The following is a 27,274-nucleotide window of genomic DNA, read 5'->3' as shown; positions in this document are numbered from 1 at the left end:
TACATTTTAGTCATTTAGCAGATATTCTTTTCCAGAGCAACTTGCAGGTGCAATTAACTGTTAAGTGCCTTGCTTAAGTGCCTTGCTCGGGGATTTGAACCAGCGACTTTTCGGTTACTGGCCCAACTCTCTTAACCGCTAGGCTACCTGCCACCCTTTTGTGTAACTTTGTACAAAACCATATTACTACATATTACTACCACATCTACTATGAGTAGCAAATTGTGGATAATAATAAAAGGACATACAAAGAATATTTTGTACACCTGATCAAAATGCTGAAGCATCCTTAGACACAGAGACACACAGAGACACACAGAGACACACAGAGACACACAGAGACACACAGAGACACACAGAGACAGTATGAGGGCAGTTGAGAAAAGAGGAGTGATAATAACAGATCAAAGGAAATGAAAAACACCTCATATTTCTCTGCAGATATTGAGTCATAACTAGATCCTGACAGCTGTTGTGGAGTGGGCACTGAACGTAGGGTTTATAGGCCTCTCATTATTTAACATGTTAGAGTCTCCCCATGGCCCTATGAAAATTTCATGGCAGTATTACAGCTAGTTCACTGGCTCCTCACTACTACTCAACGTTTATGCGCATGCAAATGGGAGAGAGAAAGCCAAGGCAGCTATGATAAGGCCCTCTCTATTGGACTAACACAGACATAACAGTAACTGTCCACTACTGTGTTCCTACAGAAGTAGACACCCACAATATGGAAAGACTGGGATGAGGAGGATTTGCTGGGACCTGAATATAACAATTTTGCTCTTACAGATAAGTATCAAAAGGCCAAAGCTCAGGCAAGACGGACCCATGACTGCAGTGGTGCAGTAGCCTGACTTAGATGGTTCCTGTCTCTGGATCTGCATACAGAAAAAAAAACATTTCTGTAAATAAAGACAGCTGTCTGGCAACTGTCTTCCCAGTGACAATTATATTGAACGTAGTCAGATGCTCCACTGATTAAAAATTGATCCATTTAGAAAATTCTAATCAACTGAACAGGATTCTTTCATATGTGGGATAAGGTGGAGTGGAGGTGGTGGTGGGGTAGCAGCTGACACAGACCTGTTATTAACCCCTGCACCTCCACACAGCACCCCAGCAGCACCCGTCCCCTAGCGCCCTGGGACCAGACACAGCCCAGACGCCCTGAATTATTCAGTAGTCTAGCAGAGGCTACGGCCACCTTGTCTATTTATGCGTGGCAGAAAGGGGTAGTGGCTCTAATGGCCTGTCCAGAGGAGCCCTGGGTCCCAGCGGAGTCACCCGTGGAGGGAGGAGGGGCCGTAGCGTAGGGCTGCAGGGGATGTAAGAGAGAATTCATCAGTGGCTGAGGTCACAGCGGGTTAATGATGTCGCACGTCTAGACGGACGCTGGGCTCACACCCTTCCCAAAAGGCTATGGGGGTGTGGCCGGGGTCCACTAATATTTTTATCTCTAAAGGAAAACTAGTGCCAGAACATTAACTCTTTGGGGGCATTTGTAATAAGCTGGTGTAATTGACTTTCGCCATGGATCCACACATGGTTACACTGGGTGCATCCATATTTCAACCACCACATAAACCAAATGAAACAATGACCATCTCGGCTGCTGGTGATATGTACTGGGATTTGCTATATGTTTTGATGGCGCTGTCTACCACAACATGCTAACTAAATAGAAAATCCCTCAGGTGAAGACAGAGAGTTCACTCCATATCATAAACAACTGAATACATCAAAGGAGGGGATACCTCTTCAATTCACAATCACTTGGAGGAATTCTAAGCTCGCCTCCAGAGCCCCCTTGATTAGTGACTACATACACTTACCCCCTTATCATCACACAGACAACTAAAACCACTACAGTGGCACCTCCACCACGGTAGAGAACAGTGGAGACTTGAGGGAGGAGCTAAAGGAGGTTGGGCTCATTGTAATGGCTGGAATGGAATAAATGGAACGCTGTCAAACATGTGGTTTCCATATGTTTGATACCATTCCATTTATTCCATTCCAGCCATTACAATGAGCCTGTTCTCCTATAGCTCCTTCCACCAGCATCCTCGGGCAGAGAGTCATTCAGTAATCAGGGCATCTCTCCCTGAGAGGTTAAGGCACAAGGGTGGGGAACACTCTTGGCAACCGCTCTGTTGCCATGAGTTCTTCTATCACCTTGGTGATCATGTTGTGTCACGCAGACCTGGGCAACTACAATCGGGGGCCTGATTGGTGTCACATTTTTGCCCCAGCCCCAGCTAACACACCTGACTCAAATAATCAACTAATCATGATCTTCAGTTAAAAATGCAATTAGTTTAAATCAGGTGTGTTTGCTAGGGATGGGGGGGAAAGTGTGACACCAATCAGGCCCCGAGGACTGGAGATGCCCAGACCTGTATGTAGTGCATCCGCCCAATCTATCTAAGGGATAAGCACTACAGGAAAAACAGGCACAGGAGAGCACAACCTCCTGTGTAGTCCAGAGACAAGCCAATCAACAACAGCAAAACACATCTAGGCAAAGTAGCATCGACAGAGAGGGGAGTAAATTCCGATTTACAAACTGGTGAAAAGTAATCAACAGTATACCCAAGCACCAAGCCATCGTCAATTGAGAGGACAAAAAGATAATCAAGTCCAGGCTAGGGTTAAAGAAGCATATTTATAATATCATCCAAAATAGATTGATGAACTTGAAGGTTGGGTTCTTTAAGAGAGAGTGTGCTCGATAGGTCTGATGAGGCGGAATGAGTTTAGCCTTCAATAGGCATATGTACTCCCACTCCCCACCACTGCTCTCTGCTTATCCAGCATCTGATGCCAAGCACATTTACTGTTGAGGTCAACATCTCTGCCATGATTGAACCAAACCAAGGGCATCCCATGGCAGGGTAGAGAGGACACACAGACACACACACCCCTCTCTTATTTACACAAATGTAATTTCCACAGCTCCGTCCCTCAAGGTGACTGACTATGCACATAACTTAGAGATCCACATGGGCTCTCCTGATGGGGATGTCATGAGAAAACAAGGTGGGGGAGATGCACTATGAACATTCAAAACACTGTGAAAACAGAAGTCAACAAAATGCAACAACCAATGTCAAATGTGTTCTAAATAATCATTTTATACACAAGAATTGCAAACCAGTTGGAAATATGCAAATCACAAGATGTTTTGTGTGTAATATGGCTATGGCTAATGAGCATGTGCTATATTTAACATTCATCCACAGGCATGCAATTTGAGAGCAACATGAACTCATCCTCTGTGCAAAGACAGTCATGCTGCCTAAAGCTACAACTCCTGATGTGAGGAGAGAGAGCACCTAGGGTAAGGGATGCACTTTAAATGCTGCCCTATTCAGCAATCCACTGGTCCAATGGTGTGTCATAATATAGGCGCTGGCCCTCAGGTTTAAACCTCCCTAGAGACATCACACGCCCACATTTTTCTGTTTCAATGGAAGTCAATGAACTACATAGACCAGACCCAGCTGCTATCGCATTGGTGTTTATGGGAGAGCCACCCCCTGAAGTAGACAGGAACTTACAATTTAAAAAAAATGGTAAACAGCCTGAGTGAACTATCTTAATTTATCCGCCATCTTTGCCTCCCTATTCCTGCTCTTCTCTTCTGGGTTTTCTTCCTCCAGTCCCATCCTGTAGAAGCCTAGAGCAACGTTTAGCTAAACCTTCTGGCCTACGTAGGCAGAGAGAGTCCCCAGAGGGCTGAACAATCAGACAATTTCAAGATCATGAAGCATTAAACCAATCCCGGCAGGGTACACTAATTAAACAGCCGAGCCCGGCACAGCCAACCAATCCCCACAGAGCAATTAAATCCATCCCCTCTAAAACACTGTAGAACCTGTCTGGGGAAAACAGCCAAGAAGAGAGAGAGGGGAAAAAATTATCATAAAATTAATCTGGAAAAAAGGGAAAAACTATAGGAGAATGCAGTAAGAGACTAACAAGGGAAATTGAAAAGGAGCGATTTAATTCAGCTCTTTGTTCTTTTTCTCCTTTATTTTTTAAAAATTACAATTCAAAATGCCTAAACAGTCCTTTTCTTTCAACTGACGAGGGGGATTCTGTGACCACATTATAATGCAAAAACAGTGACCCTGTTGCCATGAAAAAGTGCATATTTAATTAAGATTAGAGAGTTCAGGAGCCACCTTGAGACTAGCAAAAAGAGAGGCCTGCCTCAGGGCCTACATTACAGAGCTGCGAACACAGTTGCAACACACAATCAATACCCCAACGTCCTCCGCCATCAACATAAATTAGAAAGTGACAACAGAAGGATGCCATCAGTTGTGATTCCAAAATAAGCGTTTGCATGGAAACGGAGGCGTGAGGAATGGGGAGAGGGGAGCATGGCTATGTGGGGGCAGAACTGATTACTGCGACATTGCTCTCTCATCCCTCAGAACATACCCAGCAATCTGGGAACATTCCCAGAACATTAGCTAACATTCCCATTAAGTTCTAGTTTTGGATGATAACGTTTGGATGATAACGTCCCAAACATTCAAAGAATGTTTTTGTTCGCCAAATATAAAAATAGTTTATTCAATATCCTTGGAATATCCTAACATTCACTAAAATGTTGGTCACAACATCTGTAAAAAAGACCACAGAACATTCCCCTAACTATCTCATTAGGTTGCCAGGGAATGTAATTACATAATGTTCTGGTAATGTTCATACTGACGCAACAAAATGTGGGAGCAATAGATGTGGTTCTGAGGAAACATGACAGGAACGTTCTGCTAATGTTGATGGATATGTTATTCAAAACACACATAACAACAAGCAGGGAATATTCCTACAATGGTCTCGTAAAGTTATAGTGTGACATTATGATGGTTCTAATAACATTCCCTGAACATACTCCAGCAATAAAGTGCTGGAGAAATAGAAGTTCCCAGAATATTCCGTTCATGTTTAAGATATTACAACTAACACCTATAACAACAAACAAGAAGCGTTCCTGCAAGACACTTATAAAAGTATTAAGGTTATGACGATCCAGAATTGTTCTAAAAACATACTTCAACAATAATGGGAGTAGTTCTAAACACATTGCTGCATTGTTCTGCTAATATTGATGTATTGATTTAAAGAAATGGCATTTCAATCTTCTTACATGATTATATTTTATACGGGTACTGTCCCTGGAGCTTTTTAAAAGAATGGTAATCAAGTAGGATTGAACCTGCGATCTGCCATCTTCAAGCCCTGTAGGCTACTAATAAAAATCAAAACAGCCAGACTTTACAGTGTATAAAAAACAGTTGTCGAGTAAGAAATAATAAAGGATACTTCTTTTTCTAGACAAAGACCAGAACCTGGAAGTCAGAGTAAAGGTGTAAACAGCTTTATAGTTGTGTTAGTTTCATCCCAGCAGGCGCAGTGTAACAACTCCAGGGATCCCACTCCAGGGATCCCACTCCAGGGATCCCACTCCAGGGATCCCACTCCACCATTCCACTCTTTCTGCTCCAGCCATTACCACGAGCCCATCCTCCCCAATTAAGGTGCCGCCAACCTCCTAAGCTTGATACAACCATTGTAAGAATGTCATCATCAGATTTTGTGTTTTGGGAACCTATCTCTTGTAATGTCCCCACAATGTTCCTATGTTCCCACAACCTAAAGGAACAATAAAATAACATTAAAAAATGTGTTCTGGGAACATTCTTGCAACGTCAGGGGATTATTTTTTCAACCTAATACAAACATTGTAATCATCAGCACAACTGGACAGTTTTTTTGTTTTGGGAACATATCTTTTGTCATGTCCCCACCATGTTACCACAACCTAAAGAAATGTGTTAGTTTGAAGGAAGTTGCTAACTGCTAACTAGCAAGACTTCCAGTCATTGCGCTAATGCTAGTTAGCATTGACTCGCAAAACTACTATTTCAAAATACCGAACTATCCTTTCAGCTTTTATTTAGCTGGAAGTACAGAGACAAGAGAAATGCATTTTCCTTATGGTGTTGAAAAGATGCAGAAGTTACCAAAGAAGAGATATGACAAGAGCAGTAGCGATGGCAGGGAAACAGTGGTCTGGATGGAGAGATAGACTTGCTCTCTCTTCTCTCTCTGGAGCGTGATAGCAGCTGAACAAAGACAGGACTGGCTAAAATAACAAGCCTGATTCATCGGTTTTTATTGTAACACACCTTTTGTATCATTTTGATAAAACAGAGGACATCTGCTTAGAAAAGCTGTTTTGATTTTATTTTTTTTAACACAGAAATAAAGGGGCCATATTTTCTCTTCCGTCTTCTGTTAAAATGAGGACAAATGGGCCCTAGAAAGGTGTGCAACGTAGAGTCCACCATATTCCTCCTTTCTAGTAAACACTCTGAGTAATGACACATAAGACCACCAGGGATCCCCACAGACCCTTGAGAAGAGCAGGGAGGCATTGACGTCAAGAGCTTAGGGGCCCAGGAGCACCCTCCACACTATCCACACCTCCACTGCACAACAGAACAGGCCTGCTAGCATCCTCACCACACATCATACAACATACAAAGCCAAGCGCTCACACAAAAACCAGGGTCTCCTTTTATCCCTGAGAACAAAATGGACAATAGGGGGATGAATTACAGCCACTGAAGCCCTGCCAAATACAGCAGAGAAAGGCTGGAAGAGGGATGAGAAAGATAGAGAAAAGGGAGGAAAATGGAGGGGATTCAATGTAAGCTCAGTAAAATGAACAAGAAAGGCTGGTGCTCAATACGTCTGCAGTGTTGTCAGACAATCAAAACAAATAAAGAGCGGCCGCTGTAGAGATACACAACTCAATATGGACTCACTGGGCAGGAGACTGGCTGCCAGCAGGGAGAAGGGACACCGCTTTATACCCATACCGATGAGCCACTACCTCTCCCGCTGAATCTCCCCTGGCCTGCCTGCCTGGCCAACTGCTGTGGAAGAGGAGCCTGCCGCCATGGAACCTTCATCCTGCAGACTAATGTGTCCCTGAAGTTTTGTTAAAGCTGGTTATTTACTCCTGCAAAGCAATTGCTTCAGCCTAGGGGCAGCAGAATAAACAAATAAAAAACAGGACTGTGAAATAGTGCATGCCTTTTGCAATGAAGCACTGTCAACTACCAAGAGGGATTACTGCATCAAAATAGGGGTGGAGGCTTTGGATAGGACATTTAGGTAAGGCTGAATGCTAAATCAGAGGGTGAGACACCTGAGAAGAATACAGAGGGTCATAAACAGATGATCAAAAACGAATCCATGTTTCTTAAACAATATCTCAATGCATATCCTTGTTAGAAATGTTCTCACACTGTTCAAAGAAGAAAGCCTATGACTAGTTCTGTGAACGCAAGAACTCATCATCATTACAAAGACATCATCACACACCCATATCAAACTGCAGTACTTATCCTGCGAACAGGGGCATGAATGAGGTAAAAACGAATGCGGATGGGTATGGAAATCTGCTCGAAGGAAGGTCAAAGTGATTAAGCTGACAATAATGACAGGTCTACTCTTTCTGTGTGAATGCTCACCGTAGCTGTCTCTAAACCCATTTGTAATTCCGCTCCAAACGATGAAGCATCTGCTTTGAAGTCTCTACCACTAATGCTACACAGAGAGGTTAAACAGCTTAATGCTGAAGTCTGTTTCACTTCTCTCTCTAATGTTGCCTGCGTTTTATATACCCGGGTTGTGGCTCCTGGATTTCACAACTCAATTTACCCCAGCTAGTTCTGTAAAAGCTCTCTCCTTTCTTATTTCCGGTCCTTCTCACTGTCAAAGAATAAGAAGGGGCTTATGGTAAATGAGACCATGGCAGACGTAACCCGTCCGTTATCTCCCATTGAGGAGGTGTGAAAGCATGTTTGAAGAATGTTTATCTAGCAGGGCATGGATGCAACACAGACCTGTGGTGATGAGGCTGCAGCTTCAGTCCCACTGCTTCTAAAAACCATGCTTAATCCACTGTGGCTTGGTTTGGAAAGGTCTGTCAAAGAGGAGATTGCAGGTCTAAACGGATGGACCTATCTTCTCTTTACTCAAGTATAAATTTAGGTCACCTTGGTATCCATCTCTGACTCTGCATACGTTTGTATGTGGGAGTGAGTCAATTAAGACAATCTACATGTTTGCATTACATGTGCATGTATGAGTATGGCTGTCCTTATGTGATTAATATGTACCCTATGGAGGAGGTACGTGTCCACAAGCGTGTATGTGTGTGCATGAGCGTGTCGGTCTGTGTGTGCATTTTCCTATTTCATACCCTGGGGCTCTGTCTCCACCCATGCTGCCTCCCTGGGTTGCCCATGCTGTTTGTGGTTGAGGCTATCAATGGCTGCCTCTAGAGCTATTTCCCCCTCTCCTCCTTTATAGATCACTCAGTCATATTGGACAAAGCTTTCTCAGGACACAAACCCTAACCCTCAACCCTATAGTGCCCTAGACCTGGCATTTCCGGTAAATTATGAAATGATGGTAGGGCCTTATGTGACAAAAACAATAACGAGAAACAAATCTATTAAAGCATGAATGAAAGGGAATGAGAGACCCGTTTTCACAGCCAATTTGAGATTGCAGGGTTGGGTTTAGGGGGGCGGGAGCAGCCGGCAAACGGCACACAGAGAGAGCAGGCTGGTAGCAGCGGCAGCCAGGCTCACAGGCTGCAAAGCAATTTCACTGTTTGGCAATACTGTTGTCTCTGTCTGTGGATTAGAGCTGACACGGGATCGCCTGAGTCATGCTAAATGTATACAATCACAGCCTTTCGTTCCTGATCTAAACTCACTGCCTCAGAGAATGATGGAGAGAAGAGTATGGAGATGTGTGGGTCTGGAAAATACCATCAAATAAGTGCATTGCTTTTAAACCATATATAATGAATACAGCATTCCATCACTATAAGACAACAGGAGGATTCTCAAATGTATTTTATATAAACTGGGAGCACAGTAATGATTTGAAGCTATAGTTGGTGTCTACATTTGGACAAGGTTACCTGGAAATCTGATAAAACACATTGCGTTACACTTCAAAATGTACCTGATGAAGGTTGATTACTTTAAAAAATTATCTTCTAAACACATGATGTTTCCTCTATGATATTTTGGATAGCTAAAGTGTGCTTTATATTGTGAAAACAATAAACAATGTTATTACAATGTAATAACTTCGTAAACTGTGTCCTCTTGTAGTCTGACCTCACCTTTTTGTCACCTGGGTCTGAGAATGCTCCCTACTGGCTGAATGATATCCTGATTCCTGGGCGTTCTCGCTATTGGCTAAGACTTGGCTTGGGCCCAGCAGGACATCTCCTGACCCGTCCTTTCCATGGTCGCCCACGGAAATGCCATCTGGCTGGGGTGAATGATTACACTGGCAATGGCCGTGTGACCTTTCGGCCAGCAGGAACCAAGGTCACTCCACCTCAATGCTCACTTTACCTGTTCTCTTTTCGTTAGGTTCGGGGTGAATCAGCCATCTCTGACTATTCTACCACAGAAATCAAGTTCACACACAAATTAATTAAAAATGAAAAGCTGAAATGTCTTGAGTCAATAAGTATTCAACCACTTTCTTATGGAAAGCCTAAATAAGTTCAGGAGTAAATATTTGCTTAACAAGCCACATAATAAGTTGCATGCACTCATGCAATAATAGTGTTTAACATGGTTTTTGAATGACTAGCTCATATCTCTGTACCCCAGACATACAATTATCTGTAAAAGGTCCCTCAAACGAGCAGTGAATTTCAAACACAGATTTAACCACAAAGACCAGGGAGGTTTTCCAATGCCTCGCAAGGAAGGGCACCGATTGGTAGATTAAAAATAAAACAGACACTGAATATCCCTTTGAGCATGGTGAAGTTATTAAGTACACTTTGGATGGTATATCAAAACACCCAGTCACTACACAGATACAGGTGTCCTTCCTAACTCTGTTGCCGGAGGGGAAGGGATTTCACTATGAGGCCAATGGTGTTCAGAAAACTGAGAATGGATCAACAACATTGTTGTTACTCCACAATACTAACCTAATTGACAGAGCGAAAATAATGAAGCCTGTACAGAATACAAATATTCCTAAACATGCATCCTGTCTGCAACAAGGCATTAAAGTAATATTGAAAATAATGTGACAAAGCAATTATGAATATGCCTGAATACAAAGTGTGATGTTTGGGGAAAATCCAATACAGCACACTACTGAGTGCCACTCGCCATATTTTCAAGCATAATATCTGGCTGCGTCATGTTATGGGTATTCTTGTAATAGTTAAGGACAAAAAATAAACTGAATGGAGCTAAGCACAGGCAAAATCCTAGAGGAAAACCTGGTTCAGTCTGCTTTCCACGCTGGGAGATGAATTCACTTTCAGCAGGACAATAACCTAAAACAATAACCTAAGGCCAAATCTACACTGGAGTTGCTTACCATGAAGACAATTAATGTTCCTGAGTCACAGTTTTGATTTAAATCTGCTTGAAAATCTATGACAACATTTGAAAATGGTTGTCCAGCAATGATCAACAACCAATTTGACAGAGCTTGAAGAATGTTGAAAAGAATAATGTGCAAATATTGCACAATCCAGATTTAGAGACATACCCAGAAAGACTAACAGCTGTAATCTGTGCTAAAGGTGATTCTAACATGTATAGACTCAGGTGTGTGAATACTTATGTAAATTAGATATTTCTGTATTTCATTTTCAAATAATTTGCAAACATGTTTTCACTTTGTCATTGTGTGTAGAAAACCCCCCCGACTTAATCCATTTTAATTCAGGCTGTAGGCCCTGAAGGCCATGTAGATAAATTTTATAGTAATTTCTATAGATTCTATAAAATGTTCACTTTAGCCTACTATATAAACTCCAACATATGACTGACATCAATATTGGGATTTTTCAAGATGTTTCTTTTGAGTCATATATTGTATTATTCAGTTAACAGTAATTTAGTCATGTTATCATTTTCAACGTTACATTATGAACATGAATGACTTTGTCAAACAGAATATCAGTGGCCTCCCGCTACGTTAAATCATAGACTTGATAGATATTTAGGTTGGAAACACTTTATTTTGAGGTGTCAGGCCTCATTCAGGTAGAAAAAAAGTAATGTGCAAATGGATTTATTCGACTCAAACCTGAAAAAATGAGAAGTTGGCAATTTGATTCTAAGCATTGGCCACTAATGCCAGGATTGCAGCAAATTAATTATGTAAAAACATGCTATTTTGTAAGAGGAAAGACGTAAATGAATCTCGACGTAGCCTATAGCTACATAATAGCTAAACTCGCCCTTTGCATCACTGATTAAATGAGTAGGCCAGCGATTGGGGGGCACAATAACAACCGGCCACACAAGACAACCCAGAACAGATCCGATGTCTTTTCGGCAGGCTTTTCCGCGGGACCTGGCTTGCCATGCTCCAGTCATTTCTCATATTACAGAACATCAATCATACAGTAGAGACTGTGCTTTTGCGCTGGCCGAGCCTGATTTACAAACATTAGCGAGGAATACAATTACAACAGTCCTTGCCCGAATAGCCTTGTGCTCACAATGCGGCTCGAGATGAGAGGAAGGGGCTATAAACATCTGTACCGAGACGCACAGATAAGCGAATTACATCGTCAACACTCTGGCTTTTTAGTGATGTCAAGTCTTACAGAAATTCAATTGAAAAGGTTTATAAAAAACGCTATAGTCGTATACCAGTAGCCTATTAGGTTGTAAAACTATTTGTCAATTTACTAGACAAGTTTGTAAAACAGGATCATTGACAACTTTGTGATAACCAACTCAATATAAGCTGTCTATTTTGTGAAATCCTCATTCAAATGTCTGACTATTCACTGAACACGCGTTGCATTAATCCTACATCATTGCCCTTAGTCAAACAGACTATCATGATTTTACACATATGTTTTAACGTCCAACACCGGAATGAACAACAGCCTAAATAGATTACATGATAACGTCGTTGATAGACTCAGCCTATAATAAATACGCGTCAAGTTTTTTCTGACTGGGCTATTATCGAAAAGAGAAATAACAAACAGTCAATCAAGTAGGCTATCCAACGGTAGCCTATAGCCTATGGCTTGAATAAGTGATGATTATTTAGCAGACGAACAGAAGAAGAAAAAAACTTTCATCAATCTAATTGTGGCAAACAAAGTTGATTTACAAGCAAAAACGAATGATCATATTGTTATCGAACACAGAAAATAAAATAGAACCAAATGTCGCTAAAGAGATCGTAAAACCACGCACCATCATGACACAAATGGAATAAAACATTAAGCTGGTGAAAAGTTACGTCCTTGGAGCAAGATTCACGATGACATAAAAAGTTTCAATCCGTTATGTCTACACCACTGATGGGCATTATAAAGACCGAATCGTATAAAATAAGGTCTGTGTCCGTGGTGCTGATCCCAGTGGTGAACGCAGAGCGGAGGCTACAGAGCGCCTGTGCTACTCTACGGTCGTTCCATCGCTGATCAATGATTGAACTGAACAAAGGCAGAAAAGGATCAATTTCTAATAACTATCAATGCAACACCGCCGATTTCTTTCTCCATTCGTTCACAATAACATATTTCCCATCATTTTAAAGTATACAATGTTCTATGAACACATGCAAGCAAAAAGGTAAAGGATAACACTAACCTGAAGCCGCCGTAGATCAAATTTCTTCCAATATTGAAACATCGATCCCACATCGGCGGCCATCTTGGGGGATATTGAAGATATTTTTTTCAGCGGCTGCAATAAATATGTGGGCTGGATTTCCCTTGTTAAACAACGTTAACGATTACTCGTTCTACTTTTTTAAAAATGCAACGAACACAAGAAAGTCCACTGAACTAACGCAAATGTGTTTGTTAAAAAAAAGTGATGTCCTGGTGGACCGCGAGTGTTTTTGAAAAGAAAAATAGTATCAACGCATTTGTGCAGTCCCGGTTACCCGGACAAATTGCATTTGATTTTGGTTTGTCAAAGTTATCAATAATGACGTAAGGGGTTGATCAATAGCCTACCGTCTGGTAAAGGGAAGGAGAACAACAATGTAATCTATGCATATTGTGCTTATGGAAATCCGTCTACCATGGTATAAAACAGTTGCGTCCATATCTTCAGTCCTTAATAATAGTAGCCTAAATAGTGAAATACACAGAACACCTCTTTTTATGTTTACACCCCTCCCTCCATTAGTTTAGGCTACAAATAACAGTGAATAGACTATATATCCATTGCACTTTGGATTTCTGCTCATCTGAATAAATAGGCGCAGATCATTGGCAATGCTCTGCTCTGGTGAACGAATAAAAACTAGTTTAATTTGTGATCATGTTAATTCATTACCATATCAAAATGTGAAATAGTAATATCACAAAAACCTTAGCGCACACGCGCGCGCGCGCACACACACATACATACATATACATTGACGCTACACACATATCACAACTGCTGCTACAATACTCTTATTTACTATTGCTAGTACTGCACAATTCAAATTATTGCCCCAAAATCCCCCCTTCCCACTTAATGTGTCGTGAAAAGTGTTATGAAATGTAATGTCATGTAATATTTTAAATTGAATATAACTGCCTTAATATGTTGCTGGACCCCAGGAAGAGTAGCTGCTGCTTTGTGTAAATATTCTACTATAGATTGTTGCCTTCCTGTTTTATACTTGTGCTAAAATGTACTATTCTATTCTACTGAGCCATTTACTTTATATTTGTAATTCTTATATTTTATTATTTCTTATTGTTGTTGTATTGTCTAGAAGGGACCTGCATGTAAGCATTTAATTGGACAGTAAATACCATGTGTATCCTGTACATATGACTTATAAAAACTTGAAACTAATTTGAAATAACTTCATAAACATTTCACTGTCTAAACTTTGCAAAATGATTCCCACACATTCCTAGTTACTAATTATTTAGATATGACAAAGATCCATTCAAAAAATATATGAAACGTATTTTAGAACTTAGTTCATATGTGAGAATGAATGAATCACTCTAGCAATTGGATCTAGCTTTGATATCTGAAATTGAACAGTGGCTGGTATATGGTGGGTTAACTGGGTCTCAGAAAAAGTGGGTGTGCAGGCATAGAAAACATCTAGGTATTGTATATCTGGGATACAGACTGGTACTGGATGATATGAGACCTGTAAAAACAAAGGCATATGGGATGTACTGAGTAGCCTACTTAAAATAATGCATATTATTGACAAATTGACACAAATCCTCTAGAGTCAACTCTGAGCAGTGCCCGTAGGGGGTCAAATAACATGTTTATGAGGTCAATTACTGGATCTTAATTTTGATTAGATAATGAAAGATTATAGTGTGAAAACAGTACATATATGGTATCTGAGGAATTACAAACGTGTGTATTTCTGTTTCATCACATCTGGAGGCTGTACAGGGGAAAGGAAGGGGAAAGGGGATGCCTAAGTCAGTTGCACATCTGAATGCATTCATCCGAAAAGTCTCTTCCACATTGACTCAACGCCTGTGAATCAGAGAAGGATTCATATGTAATGAATATCATATTGATATCGTGTTTTTCAGTGCTAGTTTACTTTTGAAGAGCACAGGTAGACAGACACATATATAATAATAATAATATAATAAACATGTACATCAAATACGAAGACGATATATTACGCAGGCATTCATGTCCATCACCACTACTCTGGAAAACTGGCCTCTGTTTACATGAAGGGGTTTGTAAGAATTTGTTCTTAACTCACTTTCCTAGTTTAATAAAGGTTAAATAAATACAAATACATTCATTTGTAAGACCAGTGAAGGCTGCAGACATATTCCATAATATACAATAAAGTTGTTTTCCATCATACTTGACTCTCTGTACACCATAGACTTGCATTCAAATTTTTGTAGTGGTGATGGTGGAGGTGGTTGTTTTACCAACTCTGCACTTTCAACAAATAATTTCCTTCCACTAGTCAACGCATACCGAGCAAAGCTAAGCTTGAACAAGAACTGTTTTAGTGTTGTCTGCGCCCCCTGGTGGCTATACATGTTCTTAGGGTACAGTCGTGCACTGAATAATATTCTGACCAAACAAAGTAGGCCTAAGTAGGCTATGTTACAATTAAACACATCCTTTGATTTAATTACCAAATCATTGATAAGAAAATACGTAATAAATGTACATACATGATAATCTGGAGCCATGTGAAATCACAAATATAGGAAAAAGTAATTAACTCAGGTCACTGTGAAATGCATCATAATGCTGTTTATGTGTTTATTCCATCATACATGACATCCCTTTAAAAACGTCTGTAAAGACAAAATAATATGCATATATTGTTGTACTTTAGCAACTTAAAGTGTATTACTATCTGAACCATATGTAAGGGAGGAATTTCATATTCTCTTGCCAGACATAAATCACCTAGGGGGAATTATGAAGGAAGCTTATTAAAAGTTTCAGTATTATTGCGTTTTATTGGTTGCTCGAGGGTGGCAATGAGATGCAAGCCTCATATGAAAATAATAACATCTTAGTTAGCTGTGATTTATCTGGAAACTTAACATTCAAATCAGAGTTGATATGGAAGACAATTTCATGCCAGGGTTGTTGCCACAATAAACCCACCGGGCTGTGTATTTTATGGAAATATATTTTCAGTCTAAGTTTGACTGAACAATTTGGCGCTTGCAGATTTCATTCTCAAGCATATCGATCAATCAACTGAGTGAGTAATCTCACATATTTGATCAACTTTTGAGCAGTGAATGAACAACCAATATTGACAGATGCAGCTTATTTCCACTTCTATTACATGTGTATCAAATGCAGTAGGTCAAGTAGAAAGAGATGGTTAAATTGAAGAAGAGCCAGCAAAACTTTATCATTCAGGTGTATTACAAAACGTGCAGTATCAGTGGCTCATTTTCAAAGAGCCAAGATAAATTTGGTTTGACACATAGAAAAAATGTGCTGCTAGCACTGCCTACTGGCCAACAGGGGTAAATCATTTTCAAAGTCAAGGCACGGGCAACCTAGTATTGTGTTTTAAAGTTATCTCCATTGCCACCGTCCATTGTTATGACAAAGCCTTTACAGTGTAGTGAAGAAGGCGCAACTTTGCCTCTTCAATCACAGGAGGCTGAAGAAATTTGGCTTGTCACCTAAAACCCTCACAAACTTTTACAGATGCACAATTGAGAGCATCCTGTTGGGCTGTATCACCGCCTGGTAAGGACACTGCACCACCCACAACCGCAGGGCTCTCCTGAGCGTGGTACGGTCTGCACAACGCATCACCGGGGGCAAACTACTTGCCCTCTAGGACACATACAGCACCCGATGTCACAGGAAGTCCAGAAAGATCATCAAGGACAACAACCACCCGAGCCACTGCCTGTTCACCCCGCTATCATCCAGAAGGCGAGGTCAGTACAGGCCCATCAAAGCTGGGGCCAAGAGTCTGAAAAACAGCTTCTATCTCAAGGCCATCGGACCATTAAATAGCCATCACTGCTGCCTACATACACAGACTTGAAATCATTGGCCATGTCACTTTAATAATGTTTACATATCTTGCATTTCTCATCTCATATGTATATACTGTATTCTACACTATTCTACTGTATCTTAGTCTATGCCGCTCTGACATAGCGCGTCCATATATTTATATATTTTTAATTCAATTCCTTACTTAGGTTTGTGTGTATTGGGTACAGTATATGTTGTGAAATTGTTAGATATTTCTGCACTGTCAGAACTAGAAGCACAAGCATTTCGCTACACCCGCAATAACATCTGCTAAACACGTGTATGTGACCAATAAAATTTGATTTGATTTTATTTCAGTGTAACATTTTCTGGTTATTGGTCTTGTAAATGTTAACAAATACCTACAAGCCTATAAGCCTCAGTCGAAAATCACTATGAGTAGAAAGGGCACATCATGCTCTGCTGCCTGCTTTAAAGAGCTGCAGTTACTGAGGAGGATGGCTTGTCTTTCTGACATTGGGAAAACAGTAAGCCTCTTGGACTTAACCCTTCTAATATATCCTATTTCATCAGACATCCCGGAATTTGTGCAAAAGGGTGTGTGAAGAACTGAGAAGAGACACAACAACAACTACCTTGTGAGGGAGTATTTTCACATTGTCTACTTTGAAATCCAAGCCACCCTGTTTGTATCACAATTTCTGTTTATCTCTCCTCTTTCTCCATCCATCCATCCATCCATCCATCCATCCATCCATCCATCCATCCATCCATCCATCCATCTATCTATCTCCCATGTAGAGTATGTGTGACTCCGTTACAAAGACTAAAATGCATGAAGAATAATCAAATGTTCAAAATATATTCAATTAATTCAAATGCCCCCAAGAACACACCCCACCACTGACCGTCTATTTGGGTGGAAAATGTTTTGACTGTATAATTTGGATACTGTATAATTAGAAAATTGTTAATGGGCACCATACCCCTATTTTCCATAGCTTTTTTCCTGTGCTACGTGAGAAAGTCACCGATATGACAAAAATTCAGAAGTTTAAACCAAACAGAGCTGCTACCCAGAAACACCTCTCATCATAATAGTTATGGTCCATCAGGAAATGTAATGGGACAGCTGGTGGATGGAGCCCAGCAAGTGGAGCTGTCAGTCAAACCTCTAGCTTTCTACTCAAGCCATATCTGATTCTAGTGTCTCGGTAATGTGATGGAGTGTTGGGCTGTTACTCTAAATCGTAGTTAAAGTACTGACAATAGTCCAAAAGGAAGGGGAATACTTAGTGCTCTTTACCTGTGTCATGGCCTATAGAAGGCATGGAGCCTTTATAGTGTATGGGTAGGGAAGGTTGGCAATGGGTGTGGTGGGGTATCAGTAGCCTATATATCTACCCCCTAGTGATCATCCTGTCACATTATAAACCGTCAAGGATCCCTCTTTGCCCTTTTCCAGCTACTATACAGACGTGGTGAGTAGATGCTCACCCCTTGACTGGATCTAATCCTAGGAAGCTTCAGAGAGCCATATGCATTTCACTGCGTGAAATAAGTGATCCCAAATAGCTTTTTAGTCAAGAATCATTTGGTTGGGGAATTCCTGTTCTCTTCTAGTTGTATCTCTCTGGGGACAGGATGCTGGCAGTTCTCATATTTTTTTGTTATTTAATGTACAGAAAGATTGAGATTGAGATGACTTCTCTCTCTCAGGTGTATAGCTGCTTTTTTTGTTCATCGAGAATATGAAATTGTTATTTTTTGGGCCGACATAGAGCAGATCGTTGGTATCTAACTTTGAGAGAATGGGCAAATTGAAGTAGGAGTAAGTTGTGTAAACAAATTAGAATCTTTCGTTTGTGTTCTTTATCTACTTTGCTCTGGAAATTCAGGAAAGACCTGCTGTAAGAGTTAAGATGTCTTTGAATGTCCAAATTAATAGATTTAGCTCAATTTCTGTGAAGATCTGGGGGTGAGGACAACTGAGGACTGGAGCAAGGACTAGAGATGGGAATAGAGATGGGACCAGTGACATCAAACATCAGATAGCTTTCTGATAAGATGTAAGGCATATGTTTATTGAGGAGCAACAATGAGGTGCAAACATTTTCCATGGGTCTACGATTGTGTTCATCCTCATCTCAACCCATTCTGGATCAAATCATCATCAACTCAACTCATCATCAATGCAAATCAACTCCACTCTGCGCAGACAATCTTTCACTAAATTTAGATGAGTACATACCTATTGGCACAATGACCTTCAGCTGTGAAGCACAACTGTTGGTGGGGCTAATCCACAGCATCTGTTAGACATCAGCTGTCGAGAGAGGCCTGCCAATCCTGGCACTGTAATGTCATCAGACTGCATTCCCATGCTCTGTTTTCACGATTCCACGGTAATCCCTGGCTTCACGAGATATCTCCAATCAAACGTGGCTCAGTGCACCACCCTGTCAAAGCCTAGGCCCCAGTGCATAATCCCTCATATGATCCAGGGGCTCTGAGTACGGGAGGACCACTCCCTCACCATGCTAATTATAGACTCCCAGAGAGGAGAGGGCTATGGAAATAATTGAATTGCAAAATAAGAAGTATTTCAGGTCTTCATTATGAAATGTGCGCTATACCATCAATCATGTTTAGTGTGCAGGGTTATAGTAACCCCAGTCAGATATTTAGTTTGCTGGCATGATCTAAGTAGGTTATAGTCACCCCAGTCAGATATTTAGTTTGCTGCCATGATCTAAGTAGGTTATAGTAAACCCGGTCAGATATTTAGTTTGCTGGCATGATGTAAGTAGGTTATAGTAAACCTAGTCAGATATTTCGTTTTCTGGCATGATCTAAGTAGGTCATAGTAAACCCGGTCAGATATTTAGTTTGCTGGCATGATGTAAGTAGGTTATAGTCACCCAAGTCAGATATTTAGTTTGCTTGCATGATCTAAGTAGATTATAAGAACCTAGTCAGATATTTAGTTTGCTGGCATGATCTAAGTAGGTTATAGTCACCCCAGTCAGATATTTAGTTTGCTGCCATGATCTAAGTAGGTTATAGTAAACCCGGTCAGATATTTAGTTTGCTGGCATGATGTAAGTAGGTTATAGTAAACCTAGTCAGATATTTCGTTTTCTGGCATGATCTAAGTAGGTCATAGTAAACCCGGTCAGATATTTAGTTTGCTGGCATGATGTAAGTAGGTTATAGTCACCCAAGTCAGATATTTAGTTTGCTTGCATGATCTAAGTAGATTATAAGAACCTAGTCAGATATTTATTTTGCTGGCATGATCTAAGTAGATTGTAGTAAACCCGGTCAGATATTTAGTTTGCTGGCATGATCTAAGTAGATTATAGTAAACCTAGTCAGATATTTAGTTTGCTGGCATGATGTAAGTAGATTATAGTAAACCCGGTCAGATATTTAGTTTACTGGCATGATCTAAGTAGATTATAGTAAACCCGGTCAGATATATTATTTTGCTGCCATGATCTAAGTAGATTATAGTAAACCCGGTCAGATATATTATTTTGCTGGTATGATCCCTTTTTTCTCCATTTCCGCCTGAATGACGTGTCCAAAGTAAACTGCCTATAGCTTAGGCCCTGAAGCCAGGATATGCATATAATTGGTGCCATTGGAAAGAAAACACTTTGAAGTTTGTAGAAATGTTAAAATAATGTAAGAGAATATAACCCAATAGATATGGTAGGAGAAAATCCAAAGAAAAACCAACCAGAATTGTTTTTTTGAGAGAGACCATCCTCTTAAAAATGCAAGAGAAAGGCCAAATTGTAAATTGGATGCAATTCCTATGGCTTCCACGGGGTGTCAGCAGTCTATGTTCAACGTTTCAGGCTTGTAACTTCAAAAACAAATAAGAAATAAAAGTTTTAGTATAAGGACACAGTCTTGGAAAACTGTGTTTGCACGCCATGAAGAAATTACGCACCTGCCAAAAGCGGTTTCCTATTGGACATACTTCTTTCAAAAAGAAATATTATAGTTTGATTACATTTTAGGGTATCTGAGAAGTAAATAGAAATGTATTTTGACTTGTTGAAACAAAGTTTAACAACTCTGCAAGTTGAAGTCTAAACAGACTTTTGGGGATATAAAGAAGGATTTTACCTAACAAAACAACACAACATGTTATAGCTGGGACCCTTTGGATGATAAATCAGAGGATGATTTTCAAAAATAATATTTAATCATTATATGTGAATGTATGAAACCTGTGCTGGTCGAAAAATATTTTTATGTGGATCGCCGTCCTCAAACAATCGCATGGCATGTTTTTGCTGTAATATCTACTGTAAATCAGACAGTGTAGTTCGATTAACAAGAATTTAAGCTTTCAGCTGATATAAGACACTTATATGTACCAAAATATTTAAAATCCATAATATTTCTTTGAATTATGCACCCCCAGTTTCACCGGAAGTTGTCCAGTTTGCTGGCATGATCTAAGTAGGTTATAGTAACCTCGGTCAGATATTTAGTTTGCTGACATGATCTCATTTTGTGAAAAAGCCAATAATAAATTAACAATCTCAGGTGATCATGGTACCAATTGCTGTGTGTTTGTTAAATCCAGGCCCACAGAAAGCAAAGAAGAGAGCAGAGGGAGCCAACTCCAATGTGTTCTCTCCATGTTTGAACAGGCCCAGATCCACGAGTTCAAAGAAGTAAGTAGACCAACTTGATAAATTGCTTCTCCGAAGCTAGTTACATTTCTTTTCCATTGATTTTGCCAAGTAACACAACCATAGACACATGCAGTACACAGTGGTCTGTCCAGAACATTTTGAATGGGGTGGCCAAGGTGGGGCACAGACCCAGTTTAGGAGGGCCATAACATTTTTAACCTTAATCAATGCAAGGTGGATTTATTTTCTATATAAATATGATGGTTCAATGTATTAAATGCTTCAGATTAGGTTAGGTACATTTCCCTGTTCAAATGGTAGCTAAACTAACTTGAATGATTTCTCATTTGTGTCTAGCCATGTTTCATAATTTTCCTTAAATTCGCAAGTAGCTGAATATATTTCACCAGAGGAGGCATCTAAGTGAGGGAAACAGCGCCCCTCTGTCTTAGTATCTGTAGCCCAGACAGTATCAGGTACATGGGCTACACATACCAAGGCAGAGGTGCGCTGTTTCGCTTGCTCTGATGCTTTCTCCGGTGAGATTGGTGAGTCTTGCTGTCAGGTGTTGGTCTTGGTCAAAATTATTAATTATATTCAGAGACGACCTATCAGATCTCAGATTCGGGGGGGTTGGACACCCTTGACACACCACTGGCAGTACATAGATAAATTCTCTTTTGAATCTGAATATATACTTACATAACAGGAGCATGCAGGTATGTGATGTGAATACATGTACACCTACTCACCCTATCAACCCTCAACAGACTTTCACTATCATGGACCAAAACAGGGACATACATTTGTACAAGATAAATTCATGAAATAAAGTGGGATATACAGGATATAAGTGGAAGTATTGAATGGAAGTATGTGAGAATGGTCAACCAATACAATGATGATATACCAACATAGATGGCATACAAAGGCTTCACTGATCATATGACTGATTGAAACGGTGCTTATAGCCTGAGATAAATAGCTGGTTTATCTGGCTTTGGCCCATCTGTCAAATTGAAGCGATGCATTGGTCTGTCTGTCTGTCTGTCTGTCTGTCTGTCTGTCTGTCTGTCTGTCTGTCTGTCTGTCTGTCTGTCCGTCTGTCATCCTTTAGGTGCAGACCCAGAGGAGACCATCCTCAATGCCTTCAAAGTCTTTGATCCTGAGGGGAAGGAGACCTTGAAGAAGGACTTGTGAGTGTGCCTGTCTTACAATGCAGTCTTACATATTAGGTGTGTACAGATGTAGGATCTTAATTTGAGCCAGTTTGCTGAAGCAATAAAATAATCCTGCAGCAACAGGAAATTTGAATTATTATTTTTGTTTTTTGTTTGTTTTTTTACCCCGTTTTCTCCCCAATTTCGTGGTATCCAATTGTTTTAGTAGCTACTATCTTATCTCATCGCTATTATTATTATTATTATTATTATATATTACAACTCCCGTACGGGCTCGGGAGAGACAAAGGTTTAAAGTCATGTGTCCTCCGATACACACCCCAACCAAGCCGCACTGCTTCTTAACACAGCACGCATCCAACCTGGAAGCCAGCTGCACCAATGTGTCGGAGGAAACACCGTGCACCTGGCAACCGTGGTTAGCGCGCACTGCGCCCGGCCCGCCACAGAAGTCCCTGGTGCACGATGAGACAAGGATATCCCTACCGGCCAACCCCTCCCTAACCCGGGCGACGCGGCCGGTTACGACAGAGCCTGGGCGCGAACCCAGAGTCTCTGGTGGCACAGTTGGCGCTGCAATACAGCGCCCTTAACCACTGCTTCACCCGGGAGGCCCTGGAAACGTGAATTATTATGTGGATAATAATTCATGGACATTTTTGCAGGGTTTGATAGATATTTTGTTCGGACAAAAGGACTCTAATAAGCCTTTTTAAACCTCAAATACATTAAACATATGCATATCCTGCTGCATTTCCTGAAAATTCTCAGCAACAAAAGAGTAATCAAATTAAGATCCTACATACAGTACATACTGTATGTAGACTTCTAATAACTACTACTACTCTTCTCTTTTTAAAAATGCCTTCCTCACCATCTTAAATAAGCATGCCCCATTCAAGAAATTTAGAACCAGGAACCGATATAGCCCTTGGTTCTCTCCAGACCTGACTGCCCTTAACCAACACAAAAACATCCTATGATGTTCTGAATTAGCATCGAACAGCCCCCGTGATATGCAACTTTTCAGGGAAGTTAGAAACCAATATACACAGGCAGCTAGAAAAGCCAAGGCTAGCTTTTTCAAGCAGAAATTTGCTTCCTGCAACACAAACTCAAAAAGGTTCTGGGACACCGTAAAGTCCATGAAGAATAAGAACACCTCCTTCCAGCTGCCCACTGCACTGAGGATAGGAAACTCTGTCACCACCGATAAATCCACTATAATTGAGAATTTCAATAAGCATTTTTATACGGCTGGCGAAGCTTTCCACCTGGCTACCCCTACCCCGGTCAACAACACTGTACCCCCACAGCAACTCGCCCAAGCCTTCCCCATTTCTCCTTCTCCCAAATCCAGTCAGCTGATGTTCTGAAAGAGCTGCAATATCTGGACCCCTACAAATCAGCCGGGCTAGACAATCTGGACCCTCTCTTTCTAAAATTATAATTGTTGCAACCCCTATTACTAGCCTGTTCAACCTCTCTTTCGTATCGTCTGAGATTCCCAAAGATTGGAAAGCAGCTGCGGTCATCCTCCTCTTCAAAAGGGGGGACACTCTTGACCCAAACTGCTACAGACCTATATCTATCCTACCCTGCCTTTCTAAGGTCTTTGAAAGCCAATTCAACAAGCAGATTACCGACCATTTCGAATCCCACCGCACCTTCTCCGTTATGCAATCTGGTTTCAGAGCTGGTCATGGGTGCACCTCAGCCATGCTCAAGGTCCTAAACGATATCTTAACCGCCATCGATAAGAAACAATACTGTGCAGCCGTATTCATTAACCTGGACAAGGCTTTCGACTCTGTCAATCATCACATCCTCATCGGCAGACTCAATAGCCTTGGTTTCTCAAAAATGATTGCCTCGCCTGGTTCACCAACTACTTCTCTGATAGAGTTCAGTGTGTCAAATCGGAGAGCCTGTTGTCCGGGCCTCTGGCAGTCTATGGGGGTGCCACAGGGTTCAATTCTTGGGCCGACTCTCTTCTCTGTATACATCAATGATGTCGCTCTTGCTGCTGGTGAGTCTCTGATGCACCTCTACGCAGACGACACCGTTCTGTATACTTCTGGCCCTTCTTTGGACACTGTGTTAACAACCCTCCAGGCGAGCCTCAATGCCATACAACTCTCCTTCCGTGGCCTCCAACTGCTCTTAAATACATTAGTAAAACCAAATGCATGCTCTTCAACCGATCGCTGCCTGCACCTGCCCGCCCGTCCAACATCACTACTCTGGACGGTTCTGACTTAGAATATGTGGACAACTACAAATACCTAGGTGTCTGGTTATACTGTAAACTCTCCTTCCAGACTCACATCAAACATCTCCAATCCCAAGTTAAACCTAGAATTGGCTTCCTATTTCGCAACAAAGCATCCTTCACTCATGCTGCCAAACATACCCTCGTAAAACTGACCATCCTACCGATCCTCGACTTCGGCAATGTCATTTACCAAATAGCCTCCAATACCCTACTCAATAAATTGGAAGCAGTCTATCACAGTGCCATCTGTTTTGTCACCAAAGCCCCATATACTACCCACCACTGCGACCTGTACACTCTTGTTGGCTGGCCCTCGCTTCATACTCGTCGCCAAATCCACTGGCTCCAGGTCATCTACAAGCCCCTGCTAGGTAAAGTCCCCCCTTAACTCAGCTCGCTGGTCACCATAGCAGCACCCACCTGTAGCACGTGCTCCGGGAGGTACAGTGCCATGCGAAAGTATTTGGCCCCCTTGAACTTTGCGACCTTTTGCCACATTTCAGGATACAAACATAAAGATATAAAACTGTATTTTTTTGTGAAGAATCAACAACAAGTGGGACACAATCATGAATTGGAACGACATTTATTGGATATTTCAACGTTTTTTAACAAATCAAAAACTGAAAGATTGGGCGTGCAAAATTATTCAGCCCCCTTAAGTTAAGACTTTGTAGCGCCACCTTTTGCTGCGATTACAGCTGTAAGTCGCTTAGGGTATGTCTCTATCAGTTTTGCACATCGAGAGACTGACATTTTTTCCCATTCCTCCTTGCAAAACAGCTTGAGCTCAGTGAGGTTGGATGGAGAGCATTTGTGAACAGCAGTTTTCAGTTCTTTCCACAGATTCTCGATTGGATTCAGGTCTGGACTTTGACTTGGCCATTCTAACACCTGGATATGTTTATTTTTGAACCATTCCATTGTAGATTTTGCTTTATGTTTTGGATCATTGTCTTGTTGGAGGACAAATCTCCGTCCCAGTCTCAGGTCTTTTGCAGACTCCATCAGGTTTTCTTCCAGAATGGTCCTGTATTTGGCTCCATCCATCTTCCCATCAATTTTAACCATCTTCCCTGTCCCTGCTGAAGAAAAGCAGGCCCAAACCATGATGCTGCCACCACCATGTTTGAAAGTGGGGATGGTGTGTTCAGGGTGATGAGCTGTGTTGCTTTTTTTGCCAAAAAGTTCAATTTTGGTTTCATCTGACCAGAGCACCTTCTTCCACATGTTTGGTGTGTCTCCCAGGTGGCTTGTGGCAAACTTTAAACGACACTTTTTATGGATATCTTTAAGAAATGGCTTTCTTCTTGCCACTCTTCCATAAAGGCCAGATTTGTGCAATATATGACTGATTGTTGTCCTATGGACAGAGTCTCCCACCTCAGCTGTAGATCTCTGCAGTTCATCCAGAGTGATCATGGGCCTCTTGGCTGCATCTCTGATCAGTCTTCTCCTTGTATGAGCTGAAAGTTTAGAGGGACGGCCAGGTCTTGGTAGATTTGCGGTGGTCTGATACTCCTTCCATTTCAATATTATCGCTTGCACAGTGCTCCTTGGGATGTTTAAAGCTTGGGAAATATTTTTGTATCCAAACCCGGCTTTAAACTTCTTCACAACAGTATCTCGGACCTGCCTGGTGTGTTCCTTGTTCTTCATGATGCTCTCTGCGCTTTTAACGGACCTCTGAGACTATCACAGTGCAGTTGCATTTATACGGAGACTTGATTACACACAGGTGGATTGTATTTATCATCATTAGTCATTTAGGTCAACATTGGATCATTCAGAGATCCTCACTGAACTTCTGGAGAGAGTTTGCTGCACTGAAAGTAAAGGGGCTGAATAATTTTGCACGCCTAATTTTTCAGTTTTTGATTTGTTAAAAAAGTTTGAAATATCCAATAAATGTCGTTCCACTTCATGATTGTGTCCCACTTGTTGTTGATACTTCACAAAAAAATACAGTTTTATATCTTTATGTTTGAAGCCTGAAATGTGGCAAAAGGTCGCAAAGTTCAAGGGGGCCGAATACTTTCGCAAGGCACTGTATATCTCTCTGGTCACCCCCAAAACCAATTCTTCCTTTGGCCGCCTCTCCTTCCAGTTCTCTGCTGCCAATGATGGAACGAACTACAAAACTCTCTGAAACTGGAAACACTTATCTCCCTCACTAGCTTTAAGCACCAGCTGTCAGAGCAGCTCACAGATTACTGCACCTTTACATAGCCCATCTATAATTTAGCCCAAAAAACTACCTCTTCCCCTACTGTATTTATTTATTTTGCTCCTTTGCACCCCATTATTTCTATCTCTACTTTGCACATTCTTCCACTGCAAATCTACCATTCCAGTGTTTTACTTGCTATATTGTATTTACTTCGCCACCATGGCCCTTTTGCCTTTACCTCCCTTATCTCACCTCATTTGCTCACATCTTATATAGACTTATCTTTCAACTGTATTATTGACTGTATGTTTGTTTTACTCCATGTGTAACTCTGTGTTGTTGTATGTGTCGAACTGCTTTGCTTTATCTTGGCCAGGGCACAATTGTAAATGAGAACTTGTTCTCAACTTGCCTACCTGGTTAAATAAAGG

The 27,274-nt window shown here is 41.1% G+C and overlaps 1 protein-coding gene across 2 annotated transcripts in view; it reads right to left on the bottom strand.

Annotated features, from left to right (window-relative positions):
* The window catches only part of LOC118393082 (homeobox protein cut-like 2), a 133,055-nt gene extending 119,973 nt beyond the window's left edge, over window positions 1-13,082 (bottom strand). The window contains exon 1 of one of the 2 annotated variants that reach the window (XM_052461405.1): window positions 12,714-13,082. In XM_052461405.1, the coding sequence (XP_052317365.1) occupies window positions 12,714-12,776 (63 nt within the window). In that variant the 5' untranslated portion in view covers window positions 12,777-13,082. The remainder of the gene's footprint in view (window positions 1-12,713) is intronic. The other variant, XM_052461406.1, reaches the window with a different exon arrangement.
* Between the last annotated feature and the right edge of the window lie 14,192 nt (window positions 13,083-27,274).

Source organism: Oncorhynchus keta, chromosome 14 (assembly GCF_023373465.1).
Source record: "Oncorhynchus keta strain PuntledgeMale-10-30-2019 chromosome 14, Oket_V2, whole genome shotgun sequence".
In the NCBI taxonomy this organism is placed as follows: Eukaryota; Metazoa; Chordata; class Actinopteri; order Salmoniformes; family Salmonidae; genus Oncorhynchus; species Oncorhynchus keta.
This window is presented reverse-complemented; position numbering and strand designations above follow the sequence as displayed.